General features: G+C 36.2%; 1 protein-coding gene across 2 annotated transcripts in view; it reads right to left on the bottom strand.

Moving 5' to 3' along the window:
- TTC7B (tetratricopeptide repeat domain 7B) overlaps positions 1 to 22,809 on the bottom strand; it is a 116,863-nt gene that overhangs the window by 28,757 nt on the left and 65,297 nt on the right. Inside the window, exons 16-20 of one of the 2 annotated variants that reach the window (XM_088539729.1) lie at positions 16,539 to 16,655; positions 12,795 to 12,892; positions 9,356 to 9,520; positions 7,657 to 7,707; positions 2,276 to 2,416 (exon numbers count right to left, since the gene is read on the bottom strand). In XM_088539729.1, the coding sequence (XP_088395855.1) occupies positions 2,276 to 2,416; positions 7,657 to 7,707; positions 9,356 to 9,520; positions 12,795 to 12,892; positions 16,539 to 16,655 (572 nt within the window). The remainder of the gene's footprint in view (positions 1 to 2,275; positions 2,417 to 7,656; positions 7,708 to 9,355; positions 9,521 to 12,794; positions 12,893 to 16,538; positions 16,656 to 22,809) is intronic. The other variant, XM_088539728.1, reaches the window with a different exon arrangement.

Genomic DNA, 22,809 nt, shown 5'->3' with positions numbered 1-22,809 from the left:
TCAGGGATCACCTCCCTGATGGCAGTGTTCCCTAATGCAGAACAGAATAACCCTGGCCTTCTTGGCCACCAGGGCACACTGCTGGCTCACAGGCCCCAGTCCTCCTCTGCAGGATTGCTCTCCAGCAGGCCAACACCCAGCCTGCCCTGGAGCACAAGGCTATTCCTCCCAGGGTGCAGGACTCTGCATTTCCCCTTGCTGAACTTGACGAGGTTCCATCTCTCCAACCTGTTGAGGGCCCTCTGAGCAGCAGCCCAGCCACTTCTCCCAGGTCTGCATCATCACCCAGCTTGCTGAGATGCACTCTGTCCCTTCATCCACGTTGGACCCAGTGTTGATCCCTGAGCTAGCAACAGGCCTCAAAATAGACCCTGAGCTCTGCCGTTCAGCCCGTTCTCAATCTACACACACACACACACACAAAAAGGATGCAACTCTTTCCAGATAGTTCAGTAGGATTTACTAGATGATTCATATCTTGAAGAATTTTAACATATAGTTACCATTTATATTAAAGATTCTAGCAAAAACATAATGACTGTACACCATATAGTGAATATAACGAAAAATATACTTAGAACATTGAATATTTACAAGATTTATTTATAACATAAGACTGTTTATAACATTGAATAAGTTTATGTCTAAGAGTAGACCAAAACTGAATAATTTTTGAATGATTTCTTAATTAGACCCTTTGAATGTACATACTAAGAACAAATGCAGTCTGTACATTTTTAACTGCCCTAGAATACAGTGGAACATCATCTTCTGCTTAAAATTTTATGCAATAATCACCTGCGATTCTTACCTTGAGGTAGTTTGAGGCTGGAAGTATCATAATCCCACCAAATGCACTCAAGATCACTCAACACTTGGAAAAGGTGCCAAGTGTCGCACAGTAGTGAAAGCGGAAGGAACAGAACCAAACAGCTCACTATCACCATTGCAATGGACAGGTTCCTCAATGGTAAAATTGAGCTAAACCTCTTTTCTGCCACATTTGCAAAGTTGTTTATTTTCAACAACGAACTTCCAGCTTCAGCAACTCTATCTAGTACTTTTATATGCATCTTTTTTTATGCAGTGGATTTAGATTTAGAAATAGTAAGTTGGTCAATATACTCCCGAGACTAAATTCTTTAAAAATACAGAACATGGTGTTGCTTTGTTCTACAGAAGGTATGAGTCAACCCTTAGCAGCTGCATTATCAAACTACGGCTTCATCTGATATAAAACATCTTACACACTCGAGCAACTCTAACACGCCTTCCATTTCCGGGCTTGCCTCAGTGTCACTATACATATCTCTCTCTTACATTAGCAAAAACACGTCAAGAAACATCCTCCGAAATACATGAAAATGTTTTAAGTGCCAATTATAAACACCAAAACAGTCACTCAATTAGGAAAAATACAGAGATGAGTAATAGGTACACATTATTTCCTCTTTTGCAGTCCTAATAGTTTGCACAAAAAATAACACTTGACCGGGTCATCCTAGAAGCATCGCAGAGATTTTGACCCACTCTGCTTTTGCCTCTGCCACAAATCTCCTTTACTTTCCAAACATGCATTGCTGAAAAGGACAGAAGGAAATACCTGGTTTTGAAAACAAGGAATCACACAAACTGCGCACACCTACCACCTCAGACAGGTAGCTTTCCACTCCAATCAGTACCACTAAATAATAGCAGCACCTTTAGCTACTGTTTTTCCACAATATAAATACTTCCATATAATGGAAATACAGGAAGAAGATACCATGAACATGTATTCTCTTTCTGAAAATAACTTGCAGTCTCTTTCCATCTATATAAACAATATATTTATCCCTATTTTTTCAGCTATAAGAGCAAATAATGCTTTTTTGTACAGCAAACTGTCATATGCGTTATCTCAAGATCTAACATTTGTTTAGTGGCTAAGTCTTAATGACAACATTTTAAAAGGGGAGAAAAAAGTAATTATTTTATATGAACAAACACAATATATTCATAATGAATTCCATAATATTTAGGTTTGATATGATGAAAAGAAAATGCAAGCCTTTTAGACAAAATAAATAGCACATTTCATTCACACCAACTGCCATTTTTCTAAATAAAAAAAAGTTTACTTTTCTGAAAAATGTAGAAAAATTATAAGTGCTGAGTGCGCATTAGGATGTCGAGGTTTAATATGATGAGTGATAACAGATTCTTAGGCTAACAATAAAGGGACTATGAGAACAAAAAAGAGGAAGAGAAAGACAGGATTTTTCTTTAACAATACCTGCATGAAGCCAGATTTGAGCCAGAGTCATCCAAGGATGCAGGGGACCTTGTTTGGGGGCACTGCTTTGCAAAGATGAAGCAACCTCAGACAACGCTTGCTCCACTCTGGAAGCTGCTATTGACGTAGCATGGACTGAACCTGTAGAAGTAATAAAAAATTACCATCAGAGAAAGAATATAAGCCATACACACTACAAGAAACATTTAATGTTTACCCTTTTCATAAGGGTTTTTAATTAAAACTCCTCTAGATTTAAATATATTATTTTGGAGAAATCTTTTGAAATGTCAATTTAACTTTTCCTGTTATGAAAGCTTCTACACCAGCCTGAAAGTCTGTATATTAAAACACATAAGCAAACAGCGGTACCTGCTTGGGTACCTTGGGGTAACCGCTACAAATACTCACCGTTAAACTGAGCATCTCTAATGGTAATCTATGAACAAAAACAGGTTTCTAATGGTATTGTGCGCTGTAATCTTCAGTTTGCTGCATGCACTTTGATGTTAGTAATTGCTATGTCTTTCCATAGAGTGCAATTAGAGAACTATTTTAAGACTAATAACTGCATAAAAGAGAACTAAAACACACAAGATGATCACAGCATACCTCATCACAAATACACAATTCAACTGTACTGAATGTAAACCTAAGCCAATCAAGAAGGCTGAATTAAAGTCTTCTATGGCAAAAACCTCTTCCATATAGCACATTTTCAAAGCATAGTTCTGTTGAAATGAAACTTTTACAAGTGAGATTGAAATCTCAATGGAAAACATTGCCCTTTTCAAAGCACTAGAAATGAACAGGTTCTATGAGTATTTAGCCTTTACTTTAAAAAAAAAAATCTATATTGTGAGTATTTTAAGGTACACTCTTTCTTGTCATCTGAGTATCATTTACCTCACTGTGTGTTATAATTATAAATTACCAAATATCCGACTGACTAGACCTAACTGAGAAACAACGGAAGTAAAATATTTCACATTGGAACAGCTGAGAAGTCTTCTGAGTCTAGCACCAAGCCTGTGTGATGGTTACTAATGGCAGGTACTTCAAAACAAAGTATTGAATCCTACTCCACGTCCCAAGTAAAATTTTATCCTAATCACTAGCAGTTAAAAAATAGATGAAACCTAGAAACACAAAGGTTTATATTCTCAACATCAGAGCTTTGCTAAGAATCTTACAGAGAAGGAATTCCTCCTATAAAGCACTATAAAGCATTCCTAAGTGTGACAAGATACACTAACAGACTAGAAAAGCAGCAGGAAATCCCAGCACACAGACAAGGGAGAAGTAGGAGTTTGTCTGAAAAGTGTGCATATAGTTACCCTTAACTGACAGGAACAAGAAGGAAAAACAATACACGGCATTGAACATTACCATCAATGCTGTTCAGCTGCATTTTAATTTGTATGGTACATATCACTACGAATAAAGAATTGTCCCGAGGATCTGAAATAGCAGCTGGCCACGGTGTTTGCTTTCTTTTGCCAGCTGATGGAACATCTCTAACTCTAACTGCACCACAGCCAAACATTCACTCAAGTTTTTATGTACCCTATCTTTAAAGCTTAACTTCCCCAGAAACATAAAAGGGAAGTCTAAGCAAGAAAAATGTGGAGCATATTCCAAGAAAAGCATCAGTAAAGATGCCATAAATAAGTAATAGTCAACAGCATTTTGTTTTCTTGACTGCCAGCCATTTCTGTAATGCACATCACAGCAACCTGTCACTTCCAGGGACAACATCAGAAAGAATCTCTCCATTTCCCCAAAAGAACCTGTGAAGAAAAGGTGCAATTCATTGACACAAAGACTATCATCTAACCCCTTACTTCTAAAAGGCAAATACTTTATTCACTATTAATAAGTGCCTATATTCTCTGTTATATAAAGGAATCACTCTCTGGCTATTCAGGCCACAAATGATTTCATAGGGTATGCTCTAGTCTTTAGTACTTGACTATAAAGCATGTAAGATAAAATGCTACTAAAACTTTTAACACATCCAGGGAGCCTTACCACAATACAATTTCTGTGAGCCATAAGAGTTACTATCTCTACTGAAGTCAAAACAGGGAGGTTACCAACTGCTTTCTCTGGTAATTATTTTCTATTCTAGATTTTGCTCTACATGGCAGAAAACTGTAGAACAAGTCTAGAAAACTCTTCACCTAAAATATTGTGAAAATGGTTTATATTTCCCGCACAAGAAAAAAAGTATGACTTAAAGTATTTTAGCACTTGGTTCCCCATATAAAGTGTGTACATATACAAAAGATCTGCAAATGTCCCTATTTCTATCAAACCACTAGGATGCAGTTACCACTTATTCGTATGGCTGATACAAGCACAAATGTATTTTAAATAATCATGAATATTAAAGATTTAAAATCTAACATAGCCCAAGGAACTTCACTTGATGGTTTCAGGAATTCAGACTAAAGATTATTCAACATAATCAACCAAGATTTTGTACTACAGTTCTATCAATTCTCACTGCCTCTAATCAACAAGCCAAGTAGAGTGACTTGTTTGGGTTCAGGATTAACTTAAATTATTTATTTTTGAAATCCCAACCTTAGAAATCCTAAGAAATACTAGAGAAATTAAGGATGTTGCAAAACAGCACATTAGGACTGAGTGAGGTGATTGTTGCTTTTCTGGAGCATCTTTAAAGCACCAGTTGAGAGAGCTATCAAGCAGAGGGCCGTGCACAGCTTTTTCCAACATTCTGAGATGACCTCCAGAGCAGCCTTGAGCATCTCATCAACACAACAACTGTATCTTTTATCAGGTTTCTAGATTTTTTTCTCTTTTTTTTACACCACTCAAATTGGGCAATCTTTCAAGTTCCCTGTTCTAAGTCAGGGGGTTCCAGATTGAGATCTTTATAACTGCATTATAACAATAAAATGTACAGTAATTTAAAGATGGTTAAGATAAATACACCTGTAAAAACTAATGGTAAAAAGAGGGCCTCTAATTCTGCTTTAGCCAGTTACTTGTTTGCTGTTCCCTACTCTGTCATCAGATCTCCTCTCCTCCAGTCTTACATAGACTTTTTGTGTTTTGCTCCATGCTCAGTAGTCCTCAGTCAGTCACACACACCTTCCACTTTTATTGCTAGATTTCACTCATCTGCAGCTCCCTTCAAACACTCAGAATAGCACTAATTTCTGGTTTGAAACTTTTCTGCTTCTCTTTCGCACATACAGAAAAAGCCCTGCTCAGCCTTGATAACTTCTAGATCCACTATTGCAGTATGCAACTTAATAATTAAGAAAGAATTCCCTCAAAACACCAGCTGGAAGAAAAGGAGGAAAGAGTGTTTATTTTTAAATACAAGAACTTGTGAACTGGAGAAGTAATATATCACCAAAATGGATCCCTACTATTCTATCTGGTTTGTTTAGTTTTGCTCTGATGCTTGTTTATACTAAAAGGGCTAACTCTGAAACTGGGATTGTACTTGCAAGATCTAGAACTCACCAAATTATTTCTTGATTAACACTTGGAACCCCAATGACCTCAGACACTGTGAAGTGTGACAGAATGTATTTTCCCATCAAAATGTTTCTAAGCACAATAATAAACTATAAACATCCACTCAAATTTCCTATAACGTCCAGAATTCACAAAGAGCTTTCACTCATCGTAATAAGACAGTATTTGCAACAACCCAGGGTGGTGTCGATATCTCAATTCAGTCACCTCAAAAGCAGAAAACCTACCAAAAGCCTTGTGCATACACAACTGAACCAAAAAGTGAAGGCACCTCCCACAGAAACAATGGAAAGCCCTTTATTTATCCAACATGCACCTACAGGTCAACTTTGGTGAACAGCAAAGTTTTTATTCTACTTCTCCTGCTTTTCTTAAGATAAGTATCATCAAAAATCATGGTTTTAAATACCATCCATTCATGGTTTTAAATGCCATCCATGAGTTTTCCTATGTAAATAGAAAGCAAAACAAATCTTTGTCTCTTGTACTAATGATGTCGTGACTTTTTCAGTTATTTCCCTAGTCATTTCCAAATAAAGTCTTAAAATTAATGTTGTCCAATATACAGGAACTAACACACAGATTCTATCTGTACTTGATCAGTGTGCATCCTTGGAGAAAAAGATCGCTCTGCTATGTACATAAACAAAAACGCTATAAAAAGAATTTCCCTTTACACCATAAAATGTATACCGTTAAAAAGTTTAACATTTATAACAATTCTTAATCAATGTATCAGCATTTACATAAGAAAAGAAAGCTTTACAAGAAATGTTCATGCAGGACAAAAGAAATAAACCCACAATTTTCAACTTGACATGCACACAAGGCAGCCAGTAAAAAATATTAATGGTGCAACATGCAGAGAGCTCTGTGCTAAAGCAAGCAAACACACGTTACCTCGAGAGGCAGTACCTTCTGCAGGACTATATATTACCAAAATGATGCATTCAATGTAATACACTGGCAGGTTCAGCCAAAATAAGCATTTTTCCTCTCAAATTCATATGTTGCCTGAGACACCTTTCACAGTCAAACTACAAAGCTAGCTTATCTTTTGGTACAGAGTGACAAAGAGCAATCTTAGTCATCAGATACAGTATTTTTAAAGCATTCTCTCAGCTCTCTGAAAATCGCTTTCAGACATTGTCAAACCTGCGGTTCTATGGCACTTCCTCCTTTTCCTTCCTAAACTAACCAAGTCTCCTGTGCTACCTGGCAGAAATCTATGACAAAGTAAAGTAATAAATGGAAAAGAAAGTTCCCAGTTTATTCTTCATCTAAAAATGTGTTACTTCATAATGCAACTCTTCGGAGAGAATGAACGTTGTTTTGCATCTTGGTTAAAGCAGCAGCTATTTTTATTGACTTATATTCTTTATTCTCTCTCTTTTTTTTTTGCTCACTGTTTCATTATTTTAAGAGCATACTCTTAAGAAATTTATTCTACAAGTAACCTTTTACAAGAGAAAGTAGCAGCTTCCTATAACTCATGTGAGACTTTGTAATGTTACATTCCAGACCAATATACTGCTTAGTAAAAGCAACAGCATAAGTTCTATAATAAAACATACTGGCAGTTGGCCATTATGTTATACAAGACCTTCCTAATATATCTTTATTTGCAGTCCTTTAGAAATGAATACCGCCTCTTTAATTATTAAATGCAAGTGTTAGTTGAGTGCATTCAGCTCTCGTAAGATTACAGCTCTTGGGGTGACTGAATGGGCAAACAGCATCGGCCTTGCTTTACAGGCTATCAAACTTCCACTATTGATGGGCAAAGCATGTACATTTTGTGGTAAAGGAAAAGGTGATTTAAGTTCTTAAGAAATTAATAGAACTGGACAGTGAATACTACTTACAAACTGAAAAAAGGGAGTAAACCCCATGAAAGTAAGCATCTGATGGGTTGCCTTTGAACAACAGATCAAACCACAAATTAAAACACAAACCAAAAGAAAAATATATATATAAAACCGAGAACATCAAGAAAGCCAGAAGACTTCTGATAATCTTCAAACTGTAAACAAGGTTTACAGGTTATAAAAGATTTAAAAAAATTAATCAGGAGATCACACTTTACAACAAATAGTTGCATAGAATGTTTGCTCTACCTATAAAATCATGTTTCTCTTCAGGAGAAATTGAAAGTCAAGCTGATAACTCAATGTGCTATTTCTTTTCTTTAAGGAAAAAAAACACACACAAAGAAAGAAAGAAAGAATATGAGTTTTTCTATCCTGATAATTCTACTAACATGCTACATGCATCTAGACAAACTTACTTGAAGATGGAGAGCTTTGACTTTCATAAATTATTCACACTATACAAAGGATTCCAATATCTGTTTTTTATGTTTAAATATCTTCTCATGCATACCCTGGAAGCTTCTTTCCTTAAAAATACAGTTGCTTTAGTCTAAAATGGAAACCTCAGACTTCACATTCCTCCAGTTTGTCCCCATTCTCAAGTAGTTCCTGTTAAATTTTACTTCAGCAAGGAGCAAATATTTCATGCCGAGTGGGATGTAATGCTTCCACGAGCAAGCCTGAACAAGCTCAATGCAAAAATGGCTCAATCTAATTAACCACCTCTGCAAATGCTTCAAGCAGAAAAATAGGACTTCAGCTTGTCAAACTTCTGTGGAATAACAATTTCCTCAAGTCTCAAGGAAATGTTTTCATGAATTTAATCATTTACAGGCTAACATACAGTCAGGAGTTTCCAAAATTTTAGTCTTATGCCACATACTATAATGAAGTTTTGCTAAAATTCAAGGATTTGCTTTCTAGTTTTTTGTTTGTTTGTTTTTTGCTCTGTAAGAAACTAAACATGTTGACATGGTATCGGTTAAAGACTAGTATCAAAGTGAATTACTTTGCATTGGATTAAAGCAATCTAATGACATAAACCAGTTCTATACAAAAAGAATGAAGGATAATTTTCAGAAGTGAGAAGGCATTTGGAAGACATTAAGACGACAGAAAACTATCCGAATTTTACCCTGCCACTGAACTCCTCTAGTAGCATTACTGTACAGCTTGCCTAGAAACAAAATGAGATTTAATCCTGCAGTATGTTTTGTATGCAATTAGCTGAATGCTTTCAAATAAAGGAACTGAACTTAAGTCATTAGAAACTGTACGGATAAGAAAGAAATCCCACAGAAGATAACCTGTCATTAATGGGAATAACCACGGTGGTACAGCAGTCTTGGTGCTGAAGTGTCAAAAGAAAAATATTAATAGGTGCTACAGTACAGTACTGTTGGCCAATAATACCTTTCACCAAACAGCAATCATCATCTGTTACAATCAAGAGAACAGAAAATATTTGTTGCTATGCATCTTCTGGGATCAGTGTAACACCATCTTTTCGCTCACTCTCCAAATGTCTTAAAAAAGCATTTAATACTCTGTCTTATGCACCTGAAAAGCCAGGTTTCACTAACACCCTTTGAGACTCCAATTGTTTTTAAACACTGTTTATCAGTTCCGAAGATTATCAGAAAAAAATACAGCAAACACCAACACATCCATCAGGAAGAGAAAATCAATTTACAGCGAGAAGGTGTACGGGGCTCAGGAACTTGGTCACAGTATGGAGAAGCTGCATGGGGCCAGACAAAGGTATCTGATTTAGGATGAGGATGAGGAAGATGAGAAGATACAAACAGTTGGAGAGGAGACTCTGTTCTTGAGAGAGAAGATGAGGAAGTATCAGAGGCTAAAAAGCGAAAGAAAGAGAATGATAAGGGCGGGAGGTGGGAGAGAAAAGGATCTACGAACAGGGTTTAATGGACTGGTGGATGCGAAAAATGGAAAGCATTTATTGCACCACTCAGTAAGATGGAAACGGTTTCTACATAAAATAAACATTGCATTTCTCTGGGAGTAACTTAAATCTTAGTTATATGCAATCTTCTTCCATACAAAACCAGGTACAAAACCAAATTGAAGATTACATGTTTTTTTTTTTTTCCTACGTTACAATGCATACATTTGTAAAACGTTTTAAACAGGAAATAAATACTGAAGTTTAAAACTCCACTACTATTGTTACTTCTTACAACAAGCTAAATCACTACATGATACACTGAATAATCTGACTTTATAAAGTTTGAATGCCACTTACCTTAACCAAAACAGTCAACTACATCTCAATTGATTTTGCATTTGGTATATACACCTTTTCACAGAATTGAGTCTGTCTCGTTTCAAGGATTTAACAAAAATTTTTATCTTTATTTACTCCCCATTAGAAATATGAATATGTGCCACTGGTGTGAAGCATATGAAATGTGAAGCAAACTGTGAAAATATTTACCACACTTACTCAAAGCATTTGATATGGGCACCAGAATCAACAGCCTTTTAAGAAATCCAAAATGCACTGTTTTTTTGTTTGTTTGTTTGTTTTGTTTTTTTTTACATATTTACACTTGAACTCTTTTTGAAGAGCTTTGTAATTAAATTTCTGCTAAATTCGTATAACCACCCAAAAGACGGTTTTATACTAGTTTAGTTAACTGAATTTTAAAACCCTTAAAAAACAATACAAGTTGCAAGTACATACAGTTTTGCAGTAGCTTTTTTGCCCTGGTTTCATATTTCTCAGTTGGGAGAGATTGGACAGGGGAAGGGAATCATCATTTCCACAGGTGACAAGCAAAGGGAGAGGTGCAAGTTTTACGTGCACTTATGTATACACAAATGCACGTACAAGTTAGTTTTATGCTGTATAAAGGAGAAGGAGCATTCTGAGTGTAAGAGAATTTTCTCCATATTCTCCAGAACCTTCTCCATATATCCCCAATTAAGTACTGAAAACATCAGATCTCTGCCTTTCTGAACACTGGGGATATACAGAATTTGCATGAGCTCACTCAATCTGTTAAGCTTTAGACATTAATTAGAACATCTTGATAATCAACTTTAATTTTTGTTTGAAATGTTTTGGGCTGTTTTGATTGCCTGCCTATAATTTTCTCACTCAAACACTATACCAGTTTTCACCTGTTTGTTTCTTGCTGTATCATAACCCTATAATTTCCGCAAAGTTTTAAATAAACTTCCAAATTAAGAATTTAGCACAAAACTTGAGTTTCTAAACTAGACCTCTGATATAGAGTTTCTTTATATGTTTATCGCTACAATACAACAATCCATACCAGAATTTGAATATTGCTATATTCCACAGCATTTATTCAATTAGAATTCACACACACATACGACCACCGCTCTTTCATTCCTTCCCACCTCCCACCCCAGAATTATCTTTTGAAAGAAAAATAAACTAAAAAGATGACACCCCACATTTCCTTTTTTTCCTTCTTAGCATCAGAGATTTGTGTCAGCAATACAACTAAAAATCATTAAGACAAACTAGTATGTTTGCAAGACCAGAATGTAAAAAGCCTGTTTCCATTGACTAAAAAACCTTAGTCTGGGGGCAAGCTTCTTGAAAAGCTCATAGCTCTGGTAATCACCTTTACATAACAAGTTCATCTTTATGTAAAAGCCCTGATAAACATACAGTCTTTAAAAAGCACCAACAGGGCACATACATAAAGGGACACCCTACAGGTGTTGAACGAAAGCTTGGCAGGAAAATATAAATCAAGGACTTTTTTCAAGGCGTTAAAAAAGATCTGCATATGAGCTCCATACAATTCAGTTATGTTCTTAAAATGAAAAAGTGAGTTAGAGACCAGAATAGCAAACCATCACTGTTGGTTTCCTGCTATTTTATTCATTTTTATTCAAAGAATTGAAATGAAGACAGAAGAACATAAAGCTACTGTAAGGCCAGCAGGCCAAACTGTTACTACACTATACTTTCTAGGCAGTATCTGCGTGCAAATCTTTGAAATCAGGTCACCAGACCCTTATCAAAATTGTTTTCACAGTAGCAGAGTTCTTCCTATGTACTTGCATGATTACCAAAGTTTGTGAACATTTGATCCAGCTTCACATATGTATTTTTTTCTTACAGAGATGTAAGATAAAAAATTCTCTATTGCACAATTCTATTACTAAACAGAGATACACTACACACTTCATTGTATCCTGATTTATAGGTCAGTGTATTCTAATTCATTGGCTGGCAAGTTTTTCCATAAGCAATAGGCATTGAAATGTGATTAAGCAGAAAAGCACACCTGAGAGTGGCTAGGAAAAGCTCGCTACAGATCTGAAAAAAACATGAACAAAAAAATCCGCCATACCTATAAGGCAGGTAATGTTCTGCGAAGGTCTGTGGAACTAGCACCATCCCAATAATTCTTCGCCCAAGTTCCACAGAAAGCATGGCATGCAGCTACTGTGGCTGGCAGCTTGTCATTTGTATGACTTTTAAGGCATATTAATTGGCATTCTGATAGCTGAATATATTAAAATGGGCCAATAACATACTGCTCATACGTGTGGTCATGTAACAATGTTAGCTTTTAGGCACTGCACATATGAAACACTATTTTGCAGTACATGATTTGTAATAAATGGTTTTCCTTATAATGTCAAAGCTATTCATGTATAGTGAGCCAACCAACCTATGTAATTCTGTTTATATATATATATGTATACATACACATAATTTAAATTCATTTAATTTTTAATGATATTTTGACATTTAATGTTTTCTTAAATTGTCTGGATTTGCATTAAGAAAAACGTATATGTAATGGATGGACAAGCATAGGTCTCTGGAGAAGAGGCGCATTGAGCATACTGAGTTTTATATAACAGCATACCACTAAGCTCAGCAAGATCCATCTCACAGGCATTCTAATTTACAGATGAGGTGGGCAGCAGGTGCTGCAGAAAGAAAAAAGAATAAAGTCCCTATGTTGCAAAGGGCCTATTTCCATTCATTTCAGAAGAGTGAAAATGTTTTCACTGTAAATAATTCCATCTTGCAAAACAAGGCAAAAATACTTGATGCAAAGTCTAGCTGTGGACAGTCCATTTTATTTATTTTATTGTTCAAATGCGATTCCTACCTGTTTCAGGATCACTGAAATCTGGTAAGGTAATTGTATTAAGCTGCCGTCTATCAGCAATAGCTCTGTCTAAGAGGCTGCTCCCACGTCCGGAATCGCTGTAATCAAGTATAGAAATTGTATGCCATTAAAATATAAAATTATATACTGAGATACAAATTGTATGCTACCCTCCTCCCACAAAGATTCTTGCTAAAAATATGAACAAATTTAATACCAAGCACTGCTAACTACTCACAGAACATTAAGTCAGCTACATTAAATCAGAATTAGCTCTGCAAAACTGATTCTATATTTACTTCATCAATTCTAGTTTCATAATTAATACAACCAAGAAAGGAATACAGAATTTTAATTTATGACTAAGAGCTTTGGGAAAAATATTGGAACTTTAATTAAACTTTCATATAATATGAGGTAAAGTTATCAATTTAACCCAAGATGACAGATATTTTCCCATGTTAAAGATAAACACTGAACGCCGAATGCCTGATTATAGGCAAATTTGTTAAGAAGATGTTACAACAACATTTCACATAAAGAGACAACACTTTGATCTACTGTTTTTTTTGTCTTCATTTATTTTATTTTCTAAATATGCATGTTATTACCAAACACCGCTGTATCTCTTGTTCTGGCTTTATGCTAATGGTGTACTAGGACATTTTGAATACTTCAAAACAATCTGTTCCAGTGGTTTTCATGGATTGCTCTTGTGGACAAATACACTGAACTACCTCTTCAGTTGTAGCTCAGTAACTGTCTCTAAGGCTTCTTCTTGATGTACTTATTAGAAAAATAAGTGCCCCCCGGAACTACGATTAAAGACTCAGCAGAAGAGCAGGGACTGAAGAACGAGCTCTTCCTTACTCTTAAAATGAGGCCAGTATTGCAACACACTGATAGAAGAATGTGAGGAAGAACATATGGATGCTCCATCTTTACTTGTTATCAATGAATTATAGAACAACTCAGCAAAGTGGGAATTTTTGTCTGATTTTCGTCTTATGCCAATAAGAAAAAAAAAACTCCACAAAACTCCTATCTTAAAGCAAAGCCTCTGCAAGACTGGAACCCAACACCTCTTTGCATCTGCCCTGATTTAACGTTGCTGCCTTCCTCTGAAATGGACCTTACAGAAAGGCCAAGAGACTTTCAGCAACTGTTTGCATTTCCATACCTCAGCAGAACAAATTCCTCTCTTTGCACAGCTGCTGCTAAAATGGCACAAATAAAAATCTGCAATACCCTAACATTATTGTGAGATTATGGTTTCCTCACAAAATGATGCCATTATGGAAATCCACAGGAAAGAGAAGGGAGCTTTCTGGGACACAAACTATCAGCTATAGTTATTACACTAGTTGGTGCCTATTTTCTGGCAACTGTTACATTAATTACTTGCTTAATTCACAGGCAATGACATGCCAAAAGTTGCTGACAAGGAGAGCAAAGCTTAGCGTAAATATCTTTTAAGCACAACACTGCATCATCGTCTGTTCCATTTACCTAACACAAACTAAGAGCAGGAAAAGAACAGAACTATTTTCCAATGCACTTCAAGCAGTAGGCTGAAGAGGAACACTTCTGGTGTTATTTCTATTCCCTAGACCATTCAAGACTGCATCACAAAATAATTTCTAAATTCATATAGGCATTTAATGAGGAAAACATTTGTTTCTATAACAATATATTTTTGTCTTTGAGTAAACTCAAAAAATATCTAGTTACTCATGAGTTATTTTCATTAGTAAAAGATTATGAGGACATTGAACTCAGCTGTATTCCACAAAAGCTGATTAGCTGCAAGAAGAAATATTTAACATCAAACAGAACTTATCAGAAAGCCAAATTTTTATCTCATCAGGAAAATGATATTTCAAAATTAGTTTCCAGTCTAAATCAGAATAGAAAGATATGTTTCAAATGAGAAAAGCTGTAGAGAATATTTAAGTCTTTGAACAACAACATTCTAAAAGTTTTCAAGTCATTTTAAAACTTTTAGAAAGTATCCTCATAAACTTTAAGTTCTCCAATCATTTGCAGTGAAAAATCACTATTTTCAAGCAAGAAAAAGTGTGTTAAATTTTACAACGTCTGTAATTTCTGAGTTTTCAATATGGCCTTGCATTATTACTCTCTCGTACACCTGGAGTCCAGCTGGATGAACAGATCTTACCAATCAAATTTCAGTCGCAGAGATGACTGTTATAATAAATTAGACTCCTTTAGGCCACCCGCTGCACCCTGTTTAAATGACACAATATTAAGTACTCGGCCATTAAATTTCACACGGACCATCCAAAAAAGGCTGTTGCCTGGTGTCTGTATTACAGTGCCCAGTATAACTGTGAATGTGTATAACTGTGAACCCAAAGCTCAAAAAACCTTTAACACTTAAGTGAGGGAAAAAAAAATGCACAGCATTCTGATATTGTGTTTAAAAACAAACAAAAACAACAAACAAAAGGCCTATTGAACCAAACTATCCAAACCATTAGGTCAGAAAAGAAATACTCTTATAGGTCCTTGCTGCTACTTCAGTGATTTAGAGTTGCAACAAATTCTGCCTGGACCTTTCCAGCCCCAAGGTACTTGCTTTCCTTCATCTCTGAACCCTGTTCCTGTGTCCACACTGCAGTGCCAGAGTCTCTCTGAAGGAGGGATGACCAGTTTGGGTCCCTTTCCAGATACCTCCTGCCATGCTCTCCAAATATTTCAGCTCTGCATTGTGCACTAGCTCCTTAAGGGAAGGAGCGGTTTTCATTCTCCACTCACAATTCATTGAAAGTTCTTAAAGGAAGTTGGTAATTGCATACATACATAAGTATTTATATAAGCAAGAACAAATCTGAACAAAACAAAACAGATTATGTTCATCACAACGTTAAAAAGCTAGCTGGTGCTAGCTGGTACAAGTTGCTTCTCCTGGAGCATCTCTTCTCCAGGAAAAGCAGCTGCCAAACCTCTGAACAACAGAAGGCAAAAGATTCTTCCTATCCCCTTCTGCAAGTGCTTCATAAACACCTGTACATCACAGGTACCAGCACAGCTGCTGGCTTTCCTCCTGTATGAGAAATCGTTATTTACTCCTATCCTTTCCTGTTTTTTAGCTGAATATTTACTCATATTTTCATAATCACACTTTCATTTTACAGCTTATCTAAACCTGTATCAGAAAGGACCTTCACAGAAGACTTTCTGAAAGCCAAACAGAACTATTTCAGCTTGCTGTGTACTTATTGATCCCTTTGACAGGCTGAAATAGGTTTACAAGCAGGACCTCCCTTTACAAAAGCCATGCTGACTTTACAAACCTGTCAGGCATTCACGTGACCTCTAATTCTGTTGTTTCTATATTGTTAATGAAGTGAATCACTGAAAACCCTTCAACTAAATTTACACTACAGCAATCTCTCCACTAGTAAGGATACCTCAGATCAGGGGAAACACTAGTAAATCAGGGCAATACTAGTTAAAATGAACAGGCAGAGTTACTTTCTGCAATCACATCTCCTTACAGCAGAGCTCATTAGCTTTGGTGCACCTAAACTTCATAAAACACAGGGTGGTTCCTTCATATTCATCAACTTTTTGCCCTTTGGCCTCCAGTTCCCCAGATTCGCAGAGGTTGTTCATAGGAAATACCAGAACAAGTAAAAGCACGACAGCAGACCTAATATTATCCTCGGACTGAGCAACCAACTCATCGGTTTTGCAGTACAGAATTCTACAGCACCTTACCTTGGGTTAGTGAGATTATAGCAGGATTTCCAAATCTGAAGCATGTGTTTACACGTAAGGAGTGCTTCATCTGGGCCTCTGCACAGGGATTCCAATTTGACTTTTGTGAACAGCAATCTAGTGAAAAGGCAAAGGGAATCAAAGGAGAAAGAAAAGATTCAGATTCAAGCAAAACATATTTTCAATGAAACCTGACATTTGACCCAACTGAGGAAAACATAACAGAATTAATTTAAATGCTTCATGAAGTAACAGCAATATAATCAAGTATCTAATGCTGTCATCAAAATAATAGGATTTATTACCAGATGGCCTTTCAACTGGACAGAAACATTCACTCACAAGAAAGTTTGAAGAAGCCAGAACAAGATAGTGCGAGGTAATGAAATTTAGTCTTTGTTAAGGAAAATCTATGAAAAAAAGAATGGCTGAACATACCTGGCTCAACATAATAGTTATTTAACACACAAGTCAGGAAGGAAACAACTCGGTATTGATGCATACCATTTGCTTACATATAAACTTCTTTATCATCAACTCCTATTATAGGAGATGGAAGAGGCTATAGTGAAAAAAAGATTCCACTAGACCATACAGACTTATGGGAAGTAATTAGTATTAGTAAGGTCAACAACAACAACAAAACTAAATAAATAAATATTAAAAAGAGAAATCTAGCTGCACTCTCTTTTTATGCTGCCACCAGAAGGCACAAATTTGATGTTTGACTTGAATTTTGAACATTTCGGTTTCTTCAAAATGATGACTCAAAGAAAGAGCATCATTCATTGAACACACAAGCTATTCAACAATGTTTTCTGGAAGCCAGCATAAACTAATTCTGCTTTCAAAGTTTATTTTTCTAGTGGCAGCAACACAAATCTAGCCTTACTAGAAGATGGCTGTATATTCCTTCTATCAGTAGATGGCTCTGCAGAGAGGAACCTTAGATACAAACTTTCCTGGATAATTAAATAATATAAATGGAACAAGACAATGAAAAAGCTAGTCAACTGCTGATACTAGTCACAGCATCTGGGAACTGATAATAGACCAGGAAAAAACTCTAATATAAAAGCAATTTTTAGTAAATTGCAGGACTACAGAGCACAAGGCAGGAAGAAAGGATGCAAACAAAACCGTTAGCCTAGTTTCCCTTTTTAAACCCAGGTGTACTTTGGCATTTTAGTCCAGTACAACTGTAATCATTCTAAGTGAAAAATTTATATGATTGGTCATACAGCTTGTGTGGGAAGCCTGAGAAGCAGCGAGAGGACGGGCATGTGCAGAGGCTCAGAACTTCTCATCTCCAATGCAAACTCCAAGGCTGCTAATAGGAACTGCAAACTGCCAGAGGGCTGTCTCAGGAGTGAGAAATGACAGCAAGGGCTTCAGCAAGTTACAGCTAAAGCCTTACTGTTGCGCTGAACCTCCAGTGTAGAAACTCCCCAGCATATAAATCTAACAAAATGAATTATGTTACCTTGAGTCTGCAATCCATGTGTCAGAGGGACTGGGGAGAAATGGTAATGTGGGACACTGAATTAGTCTAAGAGAAGGAGAACTGCAGATAGGCTAAGTAAATAAGACCATATGGAGTCTCACCTGGTATGTTGTACCAGAACAGAGTAATTAGTCACACTGGCTTAGCTTTCTTCCTATTAGTAATTCTGATTTCAGAGTTTAGGGAACTACACAGATCACCCAGCTATGTTCCACTTGGCAGACTACTCCTCTCTAGATATTCATTTAACTAGGACTGTAACACCTACAAGAAGAAAATGTCCATGTCCGTCATGCTAATCGAAAGAGAAGAAAAAAGAGAATAATCTCCTCTTCCCTTCGCAGTAACACATTTATTCTATTGTTCCAAACACAAAGCCAGACCTGGTGAGTAGGAGAAGAAAGGAATTTGATTACTAAGAAATTACTTAAATACATGTATACAAAATAACGGGGGCAACAAAATGGACACTGAAAATGGGGAACCTAGGACAACTAGTGCAGGATTTGAGTGAAAGGTAACAAGAAACATACACACTCATAAGGATTTAAAACAGAACTTCAAAAATGGATGCTTTTTGTTGCACTTGGTACATTCTACATCATCCCCATTTCTTACACATTATGGCAACTGAGCAGACTTATAGCAGGGTTACACGTGTCCCAAAGCACAAACAATACATTGAAATAGGATGAGCAAGTGTTCAGAATTCTACTAAGGCAAGGCTGAAGCAGGCAGCCCAGGAACAAGTATTAAGAGGAAGTTTTTTCCACTGAGTTCTATCATCTGTATTATTGACACAGCTAATTTTAAGCTTAAAGAGGACAACCATGGTAATTCTCACACCTGTCTCTAACATGCAGAAAATGTGGTGAGGAATGGATAGAAAACTAACAAGAGATAGGATGATGCAAAATGAAGCAGTGCATGTAATAACAGTATCATAAGGTATCTGGTTGTGCCTGACTGGGAGAGCCAGATGTTTAAGTTACCAGCAAGCAAGACATTGTGGAGCAACTGAGCGGCCCTCCTGGCTAAAAAAAAAAAAAAAAAAATGCAAAATAGTGAAACACTGTCTGCTAAGGGTTTGTCAAACTGGAATAAATGTAACAAATTATCAGAAGAAAAATCTGTTTGGAACAAATACTTTGGGAAAGGGAATAGGTAAAAGAGATTCTCTTATTAACACTAGACTAGTGGGACATCTGCTCCAGTGTCAGCATTTGATATGGATGCACATTTTGCAGTAAAAGTAAACAAAATTGTGTAATTTTAGGAGACTAATTACCCAGGCACAAAACAGAACAAAATATACCCTTAAGCAAAGGAGCCTGGTTACTCTTGGAGCTAATAGCTGGTAAATTTATGAATACTTACTGGAGCAGCAAATGACTCGATTATTTTAAGACTGTTCTGACTAAGTAATGAGGATGATATAAAATAGCTGCTTACAATCTTACCTATTAGTGAATTTCTACTTAAAAGGCTGAAAAACTCTAAATGGATGTTAACTAGGTCTCCAAATTTCAATAGGCTACACTGAAATCACGTGAAAGTGAACGTTAGCAAAAACATATAGAGGGAACCTGGCATTTAATACAAAGATGCAAAAACTTCAGGGAATCCCTAGCTCCAATTGAAGGGGTAAATCTTGGTGATTGAAAAGCCAGTTGTCATTAACCTTGCACAAATAAGATTTCAGAAAGCAGCAGTGATCCCATTAAGCCCAGGGGCAGACAAGGAAGAGGTAGAGGAGAGAGAAGTATCAGCACAGAAAGCTGCCTCTCAGATACATGCAGTAAAAAAATAAAACTAAACTAGACACTAAAAAACATATTTTAAAAAAATGCAGTCTTGAAAAGCCTTTTTGTACCTTATTAAGAGAAAAAAGAAATGCTGCTATTAAAGGAGGAGGATGATACGAAGATTACATGTAGTTTTTAACCAACCTCCAGACTTCACCATTACCCTAATCTATTTGTCTCATACATGAAAACAAAGACAAATGGAGAAAGGGAATGCATTAAAAGTGAAGAAAACTAATACAATCAAAAATAATTAATTCCTCAGAATTATGGAAAGACACACATAACTGCAAGTAAATACTTCAAAGAACACATAAGTATTGCAGAACTGTACCCTTACAGACCACAAATACAAACTCAATAGCATATATATATATTTACAAAAATAAAGTACAATAATGAAACAGTAATAAATTGTAATAGAAAAGTGGGTTATATGCTATAACCCACCCAGTTTAACTGAGAGCAGCTACTGCAGACCCAAACAGACCACTAGCCAGGTTCATCAAGGTGAGGCAGCTGAGAAGAGGCAAATATAACTCTGGAATGCATTAGTTGAAGAAGAAAAGAGAAAAATCATGCCATTGTACAATGCCCTGGTGAGACCACATCTGGAACGCTGTGCATAATTCTCATTGCAACAGATAAAAGCCAATTCACAGACACACAAAAAAGGGAATATCAAATTGGAGCAGCTGCAGAGAAAGGCTGTAAGAGTGACCAGCTGACAGGAGACTGCAGAGTACTAAAAACCACTCAATTTATTCAGTGTAGCAAAGCAAAAACCAAAAAGGTACAATTCCTATCTATAAACACAGATGGGGCAAGCACTGTGAAAAGATAATAGTTTCTCTAAGGGACAATCTTTGCACAAAAGCTATTAGATGTAAAGCTACAAGTACTATTAAAGACTATTAAAATATTATGATGGGAAATTAGAAGTCTGTTAACATTATAAACGAAGCTATAAGAGCCTGTTTCCTCACAGCTTCTTTTGGATAAGCTGCAGAAAAGGAGGGGCAAATAACTAAGCTAACTGCTAAGCTAATAAAAAGGACTATAGGATAAGATATTTCTAAGAGACTTTTCCTTGCTAAGTTATGGATACTTTTCCTTACTAAGTTAGGATCAAAGAATTTCTTTTGCTGGTCACACATACTTCCTCAGTTACTCAGTATCTGGCAGAGAAGCTTTGACTTCATTATGAGCACACTAGATATTTGCACTTTGTTTCCTGTAATTAATCCTGAGATTCGTGGTCAGTATATACTTGTCTATGGAGCTCATCCAGGGGAAACAAAAGTATATTTTTCAAAGCTTTTTGGTATCTACTTACACACTCATGGTAAAACCTTGGAAATCCACTGCACACCAACAGAAACCAGCATTTATTTTGAAAAATCATAGTCTTATCTAAAAACTAAAGCCACTTCCAGTGGCCAAATTTTGTTCAGTTTGCTGATAGCTGCTGGAGGAAGCAAGAGTCGAGTCTCGAAACAATATTGTCCTCTTTCAGCCAGCCTGTTTCACTTGAAGTAAAATACTCAGATGCTTTAGCCACCAAAGCCCTTCCATAGCACATTTATCAGGTCAAGAGATTAAGAGGAGTCAATTTCTTCAAAACTAACATAAGTGACAAAGGGTATTTCTATTCTGGAGAATGAAGCCAAAATTCAAGGTAGTGAAGACAGATCTCTTGGGTGACAAATTGCACCGTAACCCGTTGCATGGAGACACTTTCTGATGAACAAGCATGACGAATCTTGGGTGTCATTTTAAAATCAGATTTAAAAATGTGTTTTGCTGTGCTCTGCACTGAATCATCTGAGAACACTGGCCTGAATCGGCCGTAGCCGGGCACGCGTATTCAACATATGACTGCATGGAAGAGATCTGCCTTCTAATTTCTTCTGAAAGCTCCATAAGCCCATATATATATAAGAGTTAAAAAAGGAGGATTGAGAAGACATTCAGTATTACTCTCTCATTTTTTGTCATGTTTTTCAAGGCTTGAAGAACATAAAGAGCACCTATGCTGTCACTTAAAATATGTGCTATGAAAAATATTAGTGTGTCAGCACTGAAATCCTCACTGAGGATCCTTTAAGGGCTCTTCTGTGAGCAGTGTGGTCAAGCCAAAGATACTCTTCACAACAGCGGCCAACTTGGAAATGCTAAAGTTTAAAAAGATGCAAAAAATTCCACTTGCTTGCAATGGAATTTGTTTAATCCTATTGCAGATTTCAAAAGGTGTTATGTCTTACCTAAATGGGATATCTTTACAGGATACCTCTTGTACTGTAATAGTTTGCTTTTCTATTCTCAGCTGAAATAACAGTTTTTTTTTTTTCTCTTGATAATCAGTCATTAAAAGAATGGTAGGAAGGTAACTAATATACTGGGAAACCCATAAATATGCTAATAACCACCATAAAAAGGCCTTCTTGAATATGCAGAAAATGTCAAGCAAGAGCCTAATTTCCCTGACAACTACATTAATTTATACAATAGCTTAAATATAAGAATGAACTTTTATATAATCAACATAGTGTGAGTTTGTTACTCATTAGTGCATACAAGAAAAATGGCAAACATCAAATTTGTGTGGAGTTACATAATATTTCATTTTGGATTCACAATTAAGTGCTCATTTGACATATCCCACAACTCAGAAACTTGGAATGCACAGATAAATTGTTCTGTCTTTAAATATTACAAAGGCACTGCACTAAAAAAGTCGATTCTAAAAAACGACTTATTAATCTGATTAAAAATAAAATAAATCACAGAATGTGACGCAGAATGTAACACCAAAGATAGACACTACAATCTAAAGAAATGAGCACAAGATTTTAAAAAAACAAGTGTGGTTTGTTTTTGTATGATCTGAGTTGAACCAAAAAGCTAACTATGTAATGTAAAACTTACACATGCATAGCTTATACAGTCATCTGCAGCAAAC

This window comes from Tinamus guttatus, unplaced genomic scaffold (genome assembly GCF_059628265.1).
Source record: "Tinamus guttatus ecotype Peru unplaced genomic scaffold, ASM5962826v1 Tinamus_guttatus_pri_ptg000048l, whole genome shotgun sequence".
NCBI lineage: Eukaryota > Metazoa > Chordata > Aves > Tinamiformes > Tinamidae > Tinamus > Tinamus guttatus.
Note: the sequence above shows the minus strand (reverse complement) of the source record. Positions and strands in the feature narration are given on the sequence as shown.